The following is a 15,624-nucleotide window of genomic DNA, read 5'->3' as shown; positions in this document are numbered from 1 at the left end:
CTGCAAATAGACAAGAGCTCATACTTGGGACCTGCTCTGTTTGGCCATTGTTAAGGTCCATCCCCCCACCCCGCCCGCACACCTTTCAAATGGATTATTAGCATAAAATAAATCCAGATAACCATAAACTAGCCCATACACCGAACTGGGTTAAGCCAGCATCTCTGCAAAAGCCAGCATCCAGATAAAACAGAAGCCTTTGAGATCTGGAGGTTCAGAGTGTGGCGGACATGCTTTCAGCTGGAACTCACTTCCCCATGCATGGCACCTTACTGCTTTCAGTTCATTTCTGGGCGTAATTCAAGGGGCTGCTGCGTGGAACATAAAGCCTGAAAAGGTCCCACCTGGGAGAGTCAGAATGGACCCTTGTCTTGAATGCTAATTGGTCCATAAACAATGGACATAAATTGTAGCCTTTTTCTAGGTGCTCCTCTTGCTCTAGATAAGGCGGTGGTCGCTTTTGCACAGTGAAGTTCTCTTATGAAGTATATTTGCTGCTCCCTTCTGTCTTTCACACCTCAGGTTAAAATCATTTTTATTCAGGAAAGCTTTTATCTGATATTTTGCTGTTTGGGGTTTGTATTTTTGCACCTGGGATATTGTATGTCCTGTGCTCTGTTCTAGGTGATTTCTTATTGTATGTTTTCATTAGCCCAACTACTTTAATTTTAGTGATAGAAATGTAGCATGCCGATATTTTAAATAAATGCAGTGGTCGTGTGGTTTGAAAAAGCCTGAAAAATTAGTAGCACTAGAATATGGATAAGGCTATCCTACATTACATCCTATGGTATTAGTGCTGCATTTAAAGTCATATAAGTATCCATTTTAATGCCAAAATAAATCTATCTGCCCCGATTCTTCCCCCACCCTGACTTGGTGCTTCTGCAACCTCTCATTAAACGTCCTGGAAGCACTGTGGCCTGAAGGGCCTTCAGTGGAACCTTCTAGACATTTTACTATTGACAGTTCAAACGAGCAACCCAAACCGCTCTGTGCTTCCAGTTGGCGTTCTGTTTTAAGAGGCGTTGTTCTTCTGGCAAATGTTTTAGGACGCTGTTCTCTTCCATAATACCATCTTCTACAACCTCCTGTATGGCAATATCAATGCCTCGGCAGAAGAAGTCTATGCTGTGGCAAAACTGGCAGGGATCCACGACGCCATTCTCAGAATGCCCAACGGGTACGACACGCAAGTGGGCGAGCGAGGACTGAAGCTGTCGGGTAAGTTCATAAAAGGGCAACTGGCTTCCACAGTGGCGATTTTTCTGTCCCGCCTCAGGCGTGGTGCGCAGTTCATACCTCACTCCAGTCGCTGGTAATACAGCTGACTTAGCACTAAGGTAAATGCTGGGCTTGGTATTAAATGGTCACCCGGTAGCCCTGAGCTTCCCGCAGGGTCGCCGGGCTGGCTAGCAGACTGTTTTACTGGGAAGAGCGCGCCGCCATGGCGCCCCGTCCCTTCCCCTCTGATACAGCGACCAGCGCTGCGGCAGTCAGCCTGCCGCGTGGGCAGAATGGGAATGATTACCGGCTGCTGGGTGGCGTGAAACGCAGGCACCTCCCAGGCTTAGGCAAGCGTACTAAGAACTTTCCCAAGGCATCTCCTACCAGTATAAATGGGGATCTGTAAAGGTGTGACTTTTCTGAAATAAATACTAGTAGCAGGTCATGTAGAAATGCAGCAATTTAAAGGTTGGAGTGTTTTTATGCTCCCACTAATCTGCGGCTTGGCGGGATGTAAATAGGCAGACTGAATGGCAAAAAGGCCTCTGGGGCAGGGGGGCGGAGGACCTGTCTGTGTCTCTGCCCTGTGCGAGTGGCCTAGGGCTGGGGCAGATGGGTCTTGGAGCACCGGCCGCTCCTGACTCCCGGCTCTCCTCGCCCACCAGCTGTGGAAAGAGCTGGCCAGATCATGCCTCTTTGGCAGACTGTCCTTCCTGCTTGCAGGTTCCTTTTCCTGGCGTAGAGCCTTTCGCCCTGCAAAGTGAAACCTGGAGCAGTTGCAGCCATGGCAGAAAAGGTCCCCTCAAGGGAAGCCAAGACTGTGCGTCTCACGTAATTAGTTCATTATTTATTAGGGTGGCATTTGGTGTCTATCCTTTCAACATTAAAAGAGCAATAACTTCATCAAACCTCAGTCATGGGTTAAGCTAAATGGGGACTGGCTGTCCTGAAGCTGTGAAGAGCGCCCAGGTGTTTGGTTCCTGAAGCTGTGCAGGTGCACAGAGCCCCTTGTGCCTCCTTAGGGTTTGCAGGGCAGGTGAGAGGATCAGCTAGCATTTCTTCCGTAATCCGTGGATGAGAAGGGCAGCCAGCGCTTCCCAGCTTCTGGTGCTTGCCCTGCTGCACATCCCCAGTCCCCTGATCTCAAAGCAAAGGATGGAGTGATCACTCGCATCCAGAGCTCCCCTAATCTGTACTTCATCTATCAGCTCCTCCCTATTGGTCAAGACCAAGTCAAGGATGTTTCCCCCCCTCGTCGCCTCTCGGACCCTCTGTGTGAAAAACCCTCCCTCTATAGCTTCTAGGAAGCGACGTGACCTGGCTGCCACCGCCGAGTGAGTCTCCCAAGTAATATCCAGGAGACTGAAATCTCCCATAATTACTGTGTCCCTCCCCCGAGATATCCTTAGAATCTGGCCTGTCAGGACATCACCCAGGGTCTCAAGTTGACCTGGAGGGCGATAACATACCCCCACTGTCTGGTCTCTTTCCCTGTCAAAACCCCTAAGTTTCACCCAGACGGCCTCTACCGAATCCCCATCTGTGCTGCATTCTATCTCACTGCATCCTATCCCTTCCCTGACGTATAAAGCCACGCCCCCACCTCTTTTTCCCTTCCTGTCCTTTCTAAAAAGGTGATACCCTTCTGTGTTCGCATTCCAGACTCGCCTTTCATCCCACCAAGTTTCTGTGATCCCCACCAGGTCATACCCTCCTATTCCCAGGAGAGCTTCCAGCTCTTCCTGCTTTTTACCCATGCTTCTAGCAATGGTGTACATGCACCTCAACTCCTTCCCACCGCTTCCGTTCCTTGGAGTCCCCAGCCTCCTCCTTCCTCCCATCCTCCCTGATACCTGGCCCCTCTCTGAAGGAGACACGTTCCTGGGGGGCCTGAATCCCCCCCCCCCCCCCGGCTCAGTTTAATGTCTTCTCATGATGGCTTTCTAGATAGGTGAACGTGTGACAGGCTCTCCATGCGACAACCTTTGCCAGGTGTACTTGGGACTTCCTGAATGTTAAGCCAGGGAGCCGGGAGAGGCATTTGTTTGCAGACGATTTAAATAGCACGCTCTCTCTCTATATATAAAGCTCAGCATTTACTATGCTAAAGGTCTTTCAGTTTCCTTGCTGGGCTTTCAATATCTAAATTGCAGCAGCCCAGTAACTCAATTTGAAAGTTGACAATTTACCTTAATTAAATGCTATACTTTTAATTATCGTGTTGACATACCATGGGCAGAATCATAGCAAATAGGCCAGTGGAGTAGAAGTAAAACATTCTTTCTTTCATGCATGACTATAAATAGTAACCCCTCTAAGCATTGCAAATGGTGAAGAGCTTTTCCTTCTGTTTCATAAGGCTGGAAATGCAGTGGTAAGGAATTGTTACAATGAAATCCTTAGACAAAGCATTAAAACCTGATTGCCTTTATCAATACTGTGAAATTCTTTTGGACACAGCACAGCCACTGGCTGAGGTCTTTTGTGTAATTGTATGTGCTCGGCGTTAATTTTGCTGGGAGGGTTCGGGTTAGGATTGGGGGTGGAGTGGGGCTGCGTCGCCTGTGCAGTTGTGTAATGCCTTTCCTGCGATCTGAAGCATAAACACGGCAATTATAAATACCCCAAAACCATCCCGGGTTGCAGGGTAGTGTGGAGAGAACAATAAGCCAGTGTGGCGTCGTGGGTAAGAGCGTGGGACTGGGACTCCGGCGATCTGGGTTCGAGTCCCCGCTCGGCCATGGAGCCAGCTGGGTGACTCTGGGCCAGTCGCAGACTCTCAGCCCAACCTCCCTCACAGGGCTGTTGTTGTGGGGATGAGATGGAGGAGGAGAATGATGTAAGCTGCCTTGAGGAAAAAGGCAGGATATAAATTGGGGGGAAAAATTTAAAAAGCCACAGTGGTGTTTTCAGTGAAGTGGCTGTTTAAGAGCAGCTTGGCATAGGACTGAGTTTCAATCCAGAGAGCACCCTGGTTGTGAAAGCCCCACGGCGGGCAGGGAGGGGGCAGCCCTCCCATTGTATGCCCGATCATCTGTGGGGCGCATCAAGGCTAGTATAGCTTGTGAGACAGTGCGGCTCATGTCACGTGAACCCACCCACATCTGCATCGGGCCGAGCTTTGTGAGGTTGCCGAAGGAGGCGCTTGTGCCCAAGGGATGCTCTTAGGAGCCGCTGGCGATGGCAGTTTTCCCCGTACATGCAGCTCAGTGCGACGATCTGATTCCTTACGCAAAATCATTTTCCTTGAAGCAGTTTGGCCATACTTGACGCCTCCCGCATGCACAGATATTTGGAGAACCCCGGGTGGCTCAGTGTGCCTTGGCTGTGACGGGTTGGAAAGGCCATCCCCGTGGTTAATATTTTTGCCGGGAGAGTGACACGCATGGACTCAGCAATGGGCATGGGAGAGGCCTGGCATTCGGGGCATTACTTATTCAAATACCGGCAACCGCCAATTCAGCACACTTCAGAGCATGCTTCATATAAAGGGAGAGTGTAGCAGAAATCACATCTTGGGTGAATAGTTCAATTTCTGTTTATTGCTCAGCTTCAGCACAGCCACTTAAGGCTCAAAGTGAAATGAGATTATTATCCTCCTAAAGTGGCTTGCTAAAACAAGTCAGTGCTAGTTAGAAGGGCACATCACCAAGAATATGAAGGTATTAAAGAGAAGCCTTGTCAAATCTTTGGAATCCAGCACAGGAAGACAGACGCATATATAACCATTAATTACTTGTGGTGCCTCCAAAATCTGAAATGAATTTTAAATTTCCAAAAAACAAGCCTGCATGTTTAATAGCAATAGTGCGTTCTGAAGCGCCTTGGAAAATGAACCCAATAGCAAGCTTAGCAGATGGAGGGAAATGGTGCCCTGGATACAGGGGAATGTGAATAGACACCAGGTTCTTCCACGGCTTATTTTACACAGATCTCTGCTATAAATTGCAGTGTGGTGTGTGCAACGCAGCAGCGCTAGTCAGTTGCGCAGCACATTTTCCGTGTGATTTGTGGGTGTCGAGACACACTGGTTTGGCCTGCCCAGTATCCAGAAAATCCCATCTGGACGCCCCCTTTAAAAGGAGCTTAGCTATGGTGTAAAGTTCAATAGATGTCATGCTTGCTTCTGCTTTGCCAGAACAACTCTTGGTCATTCTAATGCAGCACTCACTGTTTGAGCACTGTACTTGTTTTGTTTATTATTTGATTACCTTTAAACCGCAGTCTTCTTTTGAAGGGCTCGGGGTTCTAGAATGACGGTCGTTTCTCTCGCTGGGTTAAGGACACGTGCACGTGTTGGGTGTAGCGTCTTTCATTTCTGAGCATCATCTAAGGCAAAACCCGCTACTACCGTCTTTGTTGGGTCTTGTGTCTTTTAGGAGGAGAAAAGCAGAGAATTGCTATAGCCAGAGCCATCTTGAAGAATCCTTACATCCTCCTCTACGATGAAGCCACTTCATCCTTAGATTCAATTACAGAAGAGGTGAGTGAAGCTGCAGAACTGGGGCTTTCCCCGCTGCATCCCTGGCAGGCCGCCCTCCCTCCCACTCCGCTGGCTTCACAAAGAGCTCAGGCCGGGTCACCGAGAGCCCCAGCTGTTCCGGATGGGGATGAACGGGGCGCCAGCACAGCATCTTGCGTCACGTGAAGCCATTGGGATTGCGGGCGGTGAAGCCTTAATTTGAGATTAAAGCCATTGGTCGTCTCCGTTAATCAGAATCAGTCCTGAATATCTCTGCTCCACGCTCATGGTGGAGCAGCTGTTCCGAGACGCAAGTCAGGCATCTGCAACCTCTGGCTTGGTATCAATTTATATTCTCAGGTAGAGCTGTGAATGTTCAGGATGTTGTGACACCGATGTCTCGACATTGCTGTAGCAACTACATCAGACTTCACAGCGGTTAAGCACAGGCGTCTCGGCACCAGCGATGATTTCCTAAACTAATCTTCCTGTCTATAGCAGAGGCGAACTGTCTCGCCTTGTGTTAGGGTACTTGGCATACCTGTTGACCTGCAGTCACGAGATTGCCTGTCTGTTGACAGTTGATGTGCACAGTCCTTTCCAGCGTGGAGGACGATAAAAGATGCACCTGTCAGGAGTAGCCTCCTTATGTTTCCATTCACAGATTGCCACATGTCTTCCCACCCTACATATTTGCTGCCTTTTGCTTGTTTTTACCAGGTTGTCTGTCAAATGATCCTTACACAACACAGCTGCACTTCAAAAGCAGCCAGTAAAAACAACTGCTTGCCCCCCAAAATGGGCACCAGGCAATCGAAAGAGGGTAGTTTGTACACAAGGGAAAGCGAAATGTAAGCTGTTGTCCGGCTCAACTGCATGTTAAAGGAATTACAGGACAAAGACAAGTTAAACCAGTGTAGATTTCTACAAGTTAGAAGCTGTATTTTAGAAGCTCAGCCAAGAGTTCTTTCTGACTCCATTTTCTTGGGGGTTTCCAACCTTTATAAAAATGCATGATCTCTGTGTGACATAGCCTGTGAAATACCAGTGTTGGACTGGGTTCAGGCAACATGATAACGCACACTTAAATTGAACCATTCACTTCTCATTGAGCCATGAGTTGTTGAAACCTGGATTAATACATTGGTGGAACCCAGTTGCATTAAACCATGGTTTGCTAATGTTGAACAAATGACAGTTGACAATCCAGTAACAAACCATGATGTGTTATAGCTGGGTTCAAACACAGTAACCCAGATTTCAGCAATACACAGCTATCCATACTCTGCCCTTGAGTGTGGGTTATTGTCTGAAACCAGTAAGTGGAACCTGAATTCTTGTACTTCTACCACCTCTCCCTCCCTCCCTCCCTCTCTCTCTCTCTCTCTCTCTCTCTCTCTGTCATTTGGAACTGCCACTGAAGTGCTCAGAATCACTTCTTATCAAATGATTAAATTGTTTTTATAGATGTTTCTTGAGATAGTTTGTCCCCTCATCTGAAAGGCACCAGATGTTCTATATCATTAATGTTCTATGTACCTCTAATTTTCCAGAACATCTTGAATGCCATGAGGGATATGGTGAGACACAGAACTTCCATCTTCATTGCACACAGGTTGTCAACAGTGGTTGATGCTGACGAGATCATTGTCCTAGACCAGGTGAGAACCGACGTCTTGGTCATACATTGCCTTAGTCACCTTGTGCAAGTCTTTGGAGGGTCCGCTATTTAGAGCCCGATTGCCTTCGACTGCAGCGCATTTTCACGAGCGCTGTATGCTCTGCTATCAGCGTATGGAATTGCGCATAAACATTAATACATACAAATGAATTTAGGAGTGTGTGTATTTAGGACAGAAGGAGTGAGAAAACCAACTCTGCTTATCTGGCTTATAAGTGGATTATCCTTAATTATTTTCACTGAGTGGCTTAGTGATGGCAAGACGGTTGTGCATTTCTTTAAAGTGTACTGTTTTTATGCTGATTTTGTGTTGTTTGTGTTCTTTTGCCTAATGTTTGTCTTATTCATGGTTTTATCTTATCAGGATAGTTACTACTTTTCAGACGCTTACATAGCTTTACATTACAATGGATACATATGATATGTAGGATATTCTTTTGTGGCTCTTAATTAGACGGGAAGTGTGATGCGTTATTCGCCATGACCACTGTATATACTGGGATATTTTTTTTTCTACCTTACCTTTCCATATCAGCGCAAAGGGCAGTTTGCATCACTAACAGCAAGGTCAGTTTTCCACATGCACCATTTACACAAGCAAGGAAGGAACCAGCTTTGGGGAAGCCCAGACATGGCAGATGGATGGAGAAACAAGCCCTGTGGGGGCGGGGGGACAATTTGGAGGGGACCCAGAGCAGGACTGCATGTCTCCAGGAGCCACAGACTGCTGCCGGAAGTGGGGAGGAGGCGAAGGAGCAGAGGGAAGGCGGAATGGCGTTTCCTTGAGAGGGTTCTGGCTGGCATGGAAGGAGCTCTCAGTGCCATAGCACTTTGCTGCAGGTCCCACTAGCGAGCAGCAGCTCAGTACAGGATGAACCGAGGGGGAAGTTCGAGGGAGGGCTTGGGGGTTATTTCGTGCAGGATTGCTCTGTGAGGAAAGGCTACGATATCTGGGATGGTTTGACTTAGTGAAAAGTCGAGTGAGCGGGATGTGAAGGAGGGGCCTGGTGTGGAGAAAGTGGAAGAGGAGAACTTTTTTTCCTAATACTAGAGCCCATCCTCACCCTGTTTGGTGGGAGATGCGGGACAAACGCACTGAAGCTTTTCGGCACTCAGGGAGCAGCTGGGTAGTTAATTCTCTCTTCTGGCTCCAGCGGCAGCGGCTGCTGGGGAACATGGGCAGGAGGGAGCTTCTGCAGTTGTGTCCGGCTTATGGGTTTCCCACAGGCAACTCCACCTTGTGTGCGAACACACTGCTGCACAAGATGGGCCTCGTTCTCCTCTGGTGTGGCTCTTCTTGTGTTCTCAAACAAAGGAGCACAAGACCCGCTGGAAAGCTCAGAAGGTCCATGTGGAAAGTGCTACTGAAGGGGGCGGAGCTTCCAGGCCGCTCTGGGACCTCAGCATTAGGACGTCATTCACTTGCCGTGGTTCACAATTATGCCAAGAGACCTTTTCTCTTGAAATCAATGGCATCTGCACCCCAGAGCGTGCAGACATGTTTCTGTACTGCTGCGTGTTCAGAGATGGTGCTGGTGCCATTGAAGAGGGTGCAGGGAAGGTGGTACACCACTGATTCCACTGAGGGGCAAAGCTCAGGCGTTTGTGAATGCACGTCCTAGCTGGATGCTTACGCTTGGATGCGATGGGGGCTTGAACTACACACTTCTCGACAGGTGAACCTGTGCCTGGCCTGGCCTTTCCCAAGCAGCATTCTTCTGGCTATCTTCACCCTGCTTGGAAAAGCGCCTTTTCCATATCTGTTCTATGCAGAAAATTTAACCTATAACGTACTGGCATAGCGCTAACTAAACGATAATGACTGGATTTTTTTAGAAGACCCCATTAAAGGGGCTCATTAGTGGTGCTGGCACAGCTGGGATGTTTCGCCCGTGAAGCGCCTCGCTCAGTGGAGGCCCCGTGATGATCTCGGCGAGGCCGCCTGGTGCAGCCCGGCCCCTGGCTAGCTCGTAAAAAGCCCATGACTTCTGTTCTGCAGAAAGCTGTTCGCTTTGCCCTCGTGGCTTGCAAAGTGCTGCAGGCCAGCTCGTGAAATGAAGACGGAACAAAAAGGAAAATGGGAGGGAAGAGGGAAGAGGGACCGGAATGCTGCGCAGCCACTTTCCTGCACAATGTGCATTTGCAGTAAATTCAGCATGTAATAAAAATGTCTGGATAAAGGGTTGTTCTTCGGAAGTATTAGATAACGAGCTTAGCAGGATGGGAAGCTTTTTGTCCCCCTAAAATTGCTGGAAAAGCTTTGCATACTGTCTGTTTCAAATGCTTCCCTTTCTTCAGTGATGAATTGTAAATTAGGGTGACCTATTGCGAGCTTGATTTTTAAAAAAAAAAATGTATTGAAAGCAGAAGAAAAATGTGTGTGATGTGAATCAGAGTCCCGTTGATTTACCACTGAGTTAATCCAACAGATGCTGCAGCTTCAATTATACATCAGAAGTTTAAATCAGAATTGTGTCATTGTAACCTCGAGAAGCTGGAATAGCAAAAGACAACCCCTAATTCAAATAATTCATGAAAGTTTTAAAAGGCTTTTGAAGTATCTCTTTTCTCTACTCACTAATAAAATTCTCCTACTTCGAATTGTTCACCTGTTGCTTTCTGGGCAAAATTTCATACAAATACCTGCCATCTACATATTCACCTGCTTCTTAGGCAAGCTCTTTAGATAGACTTTCCAGCACAGAATTGTTTGCTTTTGCAGATCAACTGACTTCCAACCAACAGTTTGCCTAAGGGAAAAGATCGGGTTGTCCTGACTCTGTTGGCTTGGCTCTTTCTGGTTTGGCTGCCATGCAGTACAGCCAGCCTCATTAACGGCTGGGCCATTCTTGGCACTCCTGCAGGCAGATCGGTCTCGGCTCATCTCACTCACGTGTGTTCTTGGTTTAGCCAGGTGGAGAGAAGATGGCGCAGCACTCGCCTTCCACGAAATCTGGAGAGCGTTCTTTTCCTTGGGCAGCCTTCTGGCTGTGAGGAGGGGCCAGGCTAGATGTGGCAGCGGAATCGTTCACGTGTCTGCCCCATTCACGTGCAGGCTAGGTGGGCCTGCCTTCGGCGGCGGAGAAGAGGCATGCTGTGCCCACATGCCCGCTCTTCCGTGCCTTTGCCTCCCTTAGTCAGGTGCCGCACACATGTGCCTTCTTGCCTGGCTTTGCTACTGGACATGTGCGACGGATGCCAGAAGCAATGGACTGAAGGGGGGACAGGGGAAGGGTCAGTTCCCTCCCCACACAGCCTTCGTGTTTAAGACTCCCCAGTGTCACTGACAGGCGGACAGGACACAAGGGCAAAAAAAAATCCACAGCCGTGATCCCCGTTTGGACCACTAGACTGAAGAGTCAGGCTCCGCTGGAGCATTCGGAAAGGAGAGGGCTGGGGCAGCCCTCTTCCTTTCCCTCCGCCCATCTTTCCCCAAGGGAAGGCCACAGTTAAGCCGCTGGACACGGCCTTTGCAGCCAGGTGGTCATGGGCCAGTCCTTGGCCTCTCTAGTTCCAAGGGCCCAGTAGCAGGCGACGCGGGGACCTCCCTGCTTGAAAATCCCGCCTCTGCCTGCTGGGTCATCGTGGCTGGCCTGGATGGAAAATGAGCCCAACCTTTCACCAGGCAGCGTCTTGTGCTGCTGGTCGATTGGCCGTGTAGCTGCTGAAGGCAAGACGACCAAAGATTGGAAAGGAGGGGAAGGGGAAAGGCACCCAGATGTGCCATGTCTTTGCCCTTCTCCCAGGGGGCGTCTGATATCCCAGCTTCCGAGAGCCCCTCCCTCAAACATGGCTGGTATTTTGCCCTGACAAATGGAATGCACTGCTGGCTTTTGAGTCTGAAGCCTTCTGGTCTGTGATCACAAATTTGTGTCTGCCATGCTTTTGTGGGGGCACTGAATTCAGCTTCTTGGGAGTCTTGGTGTTCAACCTTGTGCTTGCAAGAAGAACTGCAGCTTCTAGCATTTCCGGCTGAAGAGCAAACCATGGACACTTGGATGGATGCTGACGCAATCTTTCTGCTAGTCAAGAGATACAGGGGTAGCGTCCTGTCCCCATAAGAAGCACGACATTGTTCAAAGCATTCTCTTGGGCCATGCATATGTATTTGCATAATGCTTACAAACTAGAACGAATTTAGCTCATTGTGGAGCTGGAAGGTTGCCTTGACACAGCATTTTATGATATTACTCTCTTTAAGCAGTCTGCTTTCTGTGTGCAGAACGCATGCCTGGTGTGATGCGGCTGTTTACCTGGCTGGCTGCGGGTGCCTTCAGCATGCAGTGCTGTGCTTACACCAAACCCGTCTGGGACGGATGCTCTTTGCCTAGTAACATGGGATGGCTACCTGCGCAGTGTTTCTCCTCTGGGCTGTGGGTTGGACACCTTCCTGCTCCAGACGGCAGATAGTGTTTGATCACCGGCTTCATGTTTTTTTAAAACAGGGTAAAGTTGCAGAGCGTGGTAAGCATGTAGATCTCCTTAGCAGTCCCAGCAGCCTCTATTATGAGATGTGGCACACGCAGAGCAGCCGGATGCTGAATAGAAATAACGGCGAGAGGTGGGAGGAGAGAAACCATCACATGTCCAAAGAGGAGGAGAGGAAGAAGCTGCAAGAGGAAATCATAAACAGCGTGAAAGGCTGTGGGAACTGCTCCTGCTGAGTCCGAGTCCGGTCCTCACCCACTCCGGGTTTGATGGTGACACGAGTTTGCACTGAAGCTGCGTTCTACATTCAGCACAATAAACAATTCCGAGATTTTCTTGGCTTTGTAAAAAGGCTGTTTTCCATGGAAAATAATTTCTCTATCCAAAGGATTTTGTATCTGGCTCTTACCTACTCTGATATTTATGGAGATTGGTAGGAACAGGTTGAAACTGTCTTGGACTATCTTGAGTAACACATGTTTTTGGTGATAATCTCAAATACGTTTCCAACAATAACTTGTTTAATGGCAGAAATCCCTATCATCTGGCCAGAATGCTATGATGTGTTTGCATTATCTACGACACTGACAGTGGGTTGAAATGTTTTTATATATCAGTTTTAACAAAATCCAATTTAATCCATGTCTGTGTGTTAATGGGGACAACACAGCAGTTAACATTCTGAAATAATTGTTGGGTTCAAAAGAATTTTTGTCCCCTTTAAAAAAATGATAGTCATGAACTACATCAGCAAATCCAAAGCAGTGGCATTTCTGTTTTGTCCCTCAACACTGTTAGTTGTCTCACAAAAAGTACATATTTCTGCAAGGAGTAAGATATCAAAATTATGAAAGAAAATGTATGTCCTAAAATGATCAGTGCACCTTGCAAGGCAAATTAATAAAGCTAATTTCATCTCAGTTCTCTACTTTTTGTAGAAACAAACAAATTATTCAATTCCAATGAAAATTCGGTACAAATATTGTCAGAGTTATGAGGTTGTTTAGCATGGCACAGAATGTCTTGAAATCCTTGGGTGCCATTCAGAGCACCTCTCCATTATACCCAGTTGTGTCTGTCTTAGTGATGAGAATGTCTTTGTTTGCGAAAATTGCCAAGTCGGTGCAAGAAATGGCCTTGATTGCAAACATTCTTTAATGGGCATTACAGTACAAGGATGAGCAACTTTCCCATTGTGTGTGCAAAGCTCAGCCCTAGGAATGCATGGTGACGGTTCAGATGTTATTTAATTTAGGGTCTATCGTGTGCCATTCTTGGAAGTTAATGCAGAGAATGGCAGAGGCTACAAATAATGTCATGTGTCTGTATGAAATAGCTGATCAAATGTTTTTAACAACTCTGCCATTCTGACCACGTCATTGTGAGATGTGAGGGAGGAGGGCATCACACCAGTACTGATGGCAGGGGACAGGAAAAGTGTGTCGATAGCTTGTGGTTGTGTTTCCGTTTCCTCTTCCACAATGTGAAAGCATTGGACTTGGGTGTTTTGTCTTAATAGGGCCCTGCTCCTTCATCCAGAAACCTCTTGGGCGTGTGTGGGTGCTAGTGCTTTTCCCTTCCCGGCGGAGCTTCCTTGTCCATTGCCGTGGAAGGGGACAGCTCGTGTCAGACAGGACCGCCACTCAAATGAGCAAGGAAACTGGTTCAGGCAGATGTGTGAACATGGAGTTACAGTTCCTGATGCATAATTGCTGTTAATTAGGCATCGAGTGTTCTAAGTATCTTTCACCACTGACAGTGCCGGTGCGAAAGCCTACAAGGCATTTGTGCAAGTGCCAGAAAGGAAGCTGCACATCGTAAGGTTGGGCTTCATGGACCAGGCTGTAGGTGCTCTTCAAATGGGTTTGATTTGCTTATTAAATCGGAGTCCTGCATGGCTTCTTGTACATTTTTGGACCGGAGGTTTCATAACCAGGAAGCCTCCCCAAGTTGGAAAAACGTGGTGCCACAGGGAGCTAATTTAAGCTACTTTGTGGGAAAAGTCACAGGGATTTTCCAGGGAACGGATCGTAAAGCAGTGGTACAGGCATTCTTATGCCACTGTGGGGATAAAGATCTCCATCGCAACCACGAACCTGTTTTTCTCCCCAATAAGCCTTCCCCAGCCTAGAGCCCTGCAGACGTGTTGGGGAGACCATGGTCGTCGTCTCCTACCAGCATCATCAGTGGCCATGCTGCCTGGGAATGATGGGAACTGTATCCCAAGACATCGGGGGGACACCAGGATGGAGAAGGGTATCTGAGATGACATTTCCTAATTTTCCCCACACCAGATATTCCTTGTTTTTAAAGCAGCAGAACAGCTCCACCTTTAATGATGATGTTCATACTACTGTCATCTCTAGATGGATTCCCATGCAGAATAAACCCTTCTCTGGTTCATGATTTATTCACGCAAGTGAAGAGTCTTCTCACATTTCACATACAAGGTTGATCATCATGTTTAATTCAAATGTAATACCTGATACTCCAGCATCCAAGTCTTCTGTAACTCTGCTTGTCCCTCTTGCAGATTCGTCTCATTTATGGAAGGGCCTAATGAATAGCTAGCTGTAAAGAGGGATGCCAGTTACTTTTTGCCGGCTTGTTTTGGCGGAGCAAATCCTTCAAATCCCAGGCTGTCAGTATCTGTGGAAAGAAGTACGGTTCTGTTCTAATCTACCACTCCCACCCCAAGGAACCATCTTTCTCGATGTCTTTTTTTTTTTTTTTTGTTCCTTCTTAGAAACAGTGGGGCATATTTACATGAAAGGGCAGGTTGGGAGTTCCTGTAATTTGCATTGTATAATAATTCACATTCAGATGGAAGCTGCTTGGTTGAGCAGAATTAAAAGAGCAGGATCCAGAAAGTGGAAAGGGAGTAGCGATTTGACCTTTGGGATAGTTCTCACTTTGTATTTTGATACTTGCCCCAGGACTAGTTGTCCTAGCATTGAAAATAATCCCAGGAAACTTATTCTTCTCCTTTATTCCATATCCAAAACTTTGCTCAATGCAGGAGTTTTTAGTCTGAGGCCGCATGGTCGGTTATCTGAGGCTCCAGGTCTTTTGTGGGCAAATAGTTTTGTGAGTCAGAGGTCATAAGGTGGCTTCATTTGGAAGCTTGGGCCAGTCGTGCTTGGTAGAACCCAGTGAAGCGGTTTAGGAGTTAGTAGTATCATCTATTATCATTAGAACCATCTGGTCTTGTAGGCCAAGTTGCTCGGTCCATGAGTTGGGAACAGGCTGTTCTGCCACATGTCACCCTGCTTGGTAGGCTCACAGATGAAAGGACCATAACATCGGTGCAGGATAAGTAGTGCTGTTAGCTCTGCCGGCTAGGAACTTGGGTCTGTGCATATTTTCTCTCTATGCACAGGATTCTTCCCAGCAGAAGAGCAAGAACCTCTCTGAGATAGGTCTATTGGTAGGAAATTATTACAGCATTGCAAGAAAGATCCCATGCTCAAAGATGACTGGATCTCCAATTCATCTCTTTCCTTTGTGTGGCAAGTGAAGGCATGGTGTGCGGGGCCCTGAAGACTGATTCACCTCGGCCCATGTAGAATTGCAGCCCATCTGGGCATTTCTTGTGTCCATCTTCTGTAGAAGATGGCTCAGAGGCTTAAAGGTTGCTTGCTTCTTCTAGTGCCTTTGTCATGTGATGCCTAAATAGAGGCATGAATTCCAGATAGATTCTTCAAACAGAGAACAAGATGAAATAGAAGGGACAATATTGTGAAGCAGTGTGTTGGCTGTAGATACGCTTTTCTGCAGATTATTTTGGCATTTATTCCCCACTGAATCATTGGGGTGGAGGATATTG

At 47.6% G+C, this 15,624-nt stretch overlaps 1 protein-coding gene across 2 annotated transcripts in view; it reads left to right on the top strand.

Moving 5' to 3' along the window:
* Nucleotides 1–12,718, top strand: part of ABCB7 (ATP binding cassette subfamily B member 7) — a 39,187-nt gene extending 26,469 nt beyond the window's left edge. For both annotated transcript variants that reach the window (XM_044427162.1, XM_044427161.1), the window contains exons 13-16: nucleotides 1,053–1,224; nucleotides 5,607–5,710; nucleotides 7,243–7,350; nucleotides 11,816–12,718. In XM_044427162.1, coding sequence (XP_044283097.1) covers nucleotides 1,053–1,224; nucleotides 5,607–5,710; nucleotides 7,243–7,350; nucleotides 11,816–12,034 — 603 coding nt within the window. In that variant the 3' untranslated portion in view covers nucleotides 12,035–12,718. The remainder of the gene's footprint in view (nucleotides 1–1,052; nucleotides 1,225–5,606; nucleotides 5,711–7,242; nucleotides 7,351–11,815) is intronic.
* Nucleotides 12,719–15,624: the final 2,906 nt, after the last annotated feature.

Source organism: Varanus komodoensis, unplaced genomic scaffold, assembly GCF_004798865.1.
Source record: "Varanus komodoensis strain SLA01 unplaced genomic scaffold, ASM479886v1 scaffold18_3, whole genome shotgun sequence".
Lineage (NCBI taxonomy): Eukaryota > Metazoa > Chordata > Lepidosauria > Squamata > Varanidae > Varanus > Varanus komodoensis.
This window is presented reverse-complemented; position numbering and strand designations above follow the sequence as displayed.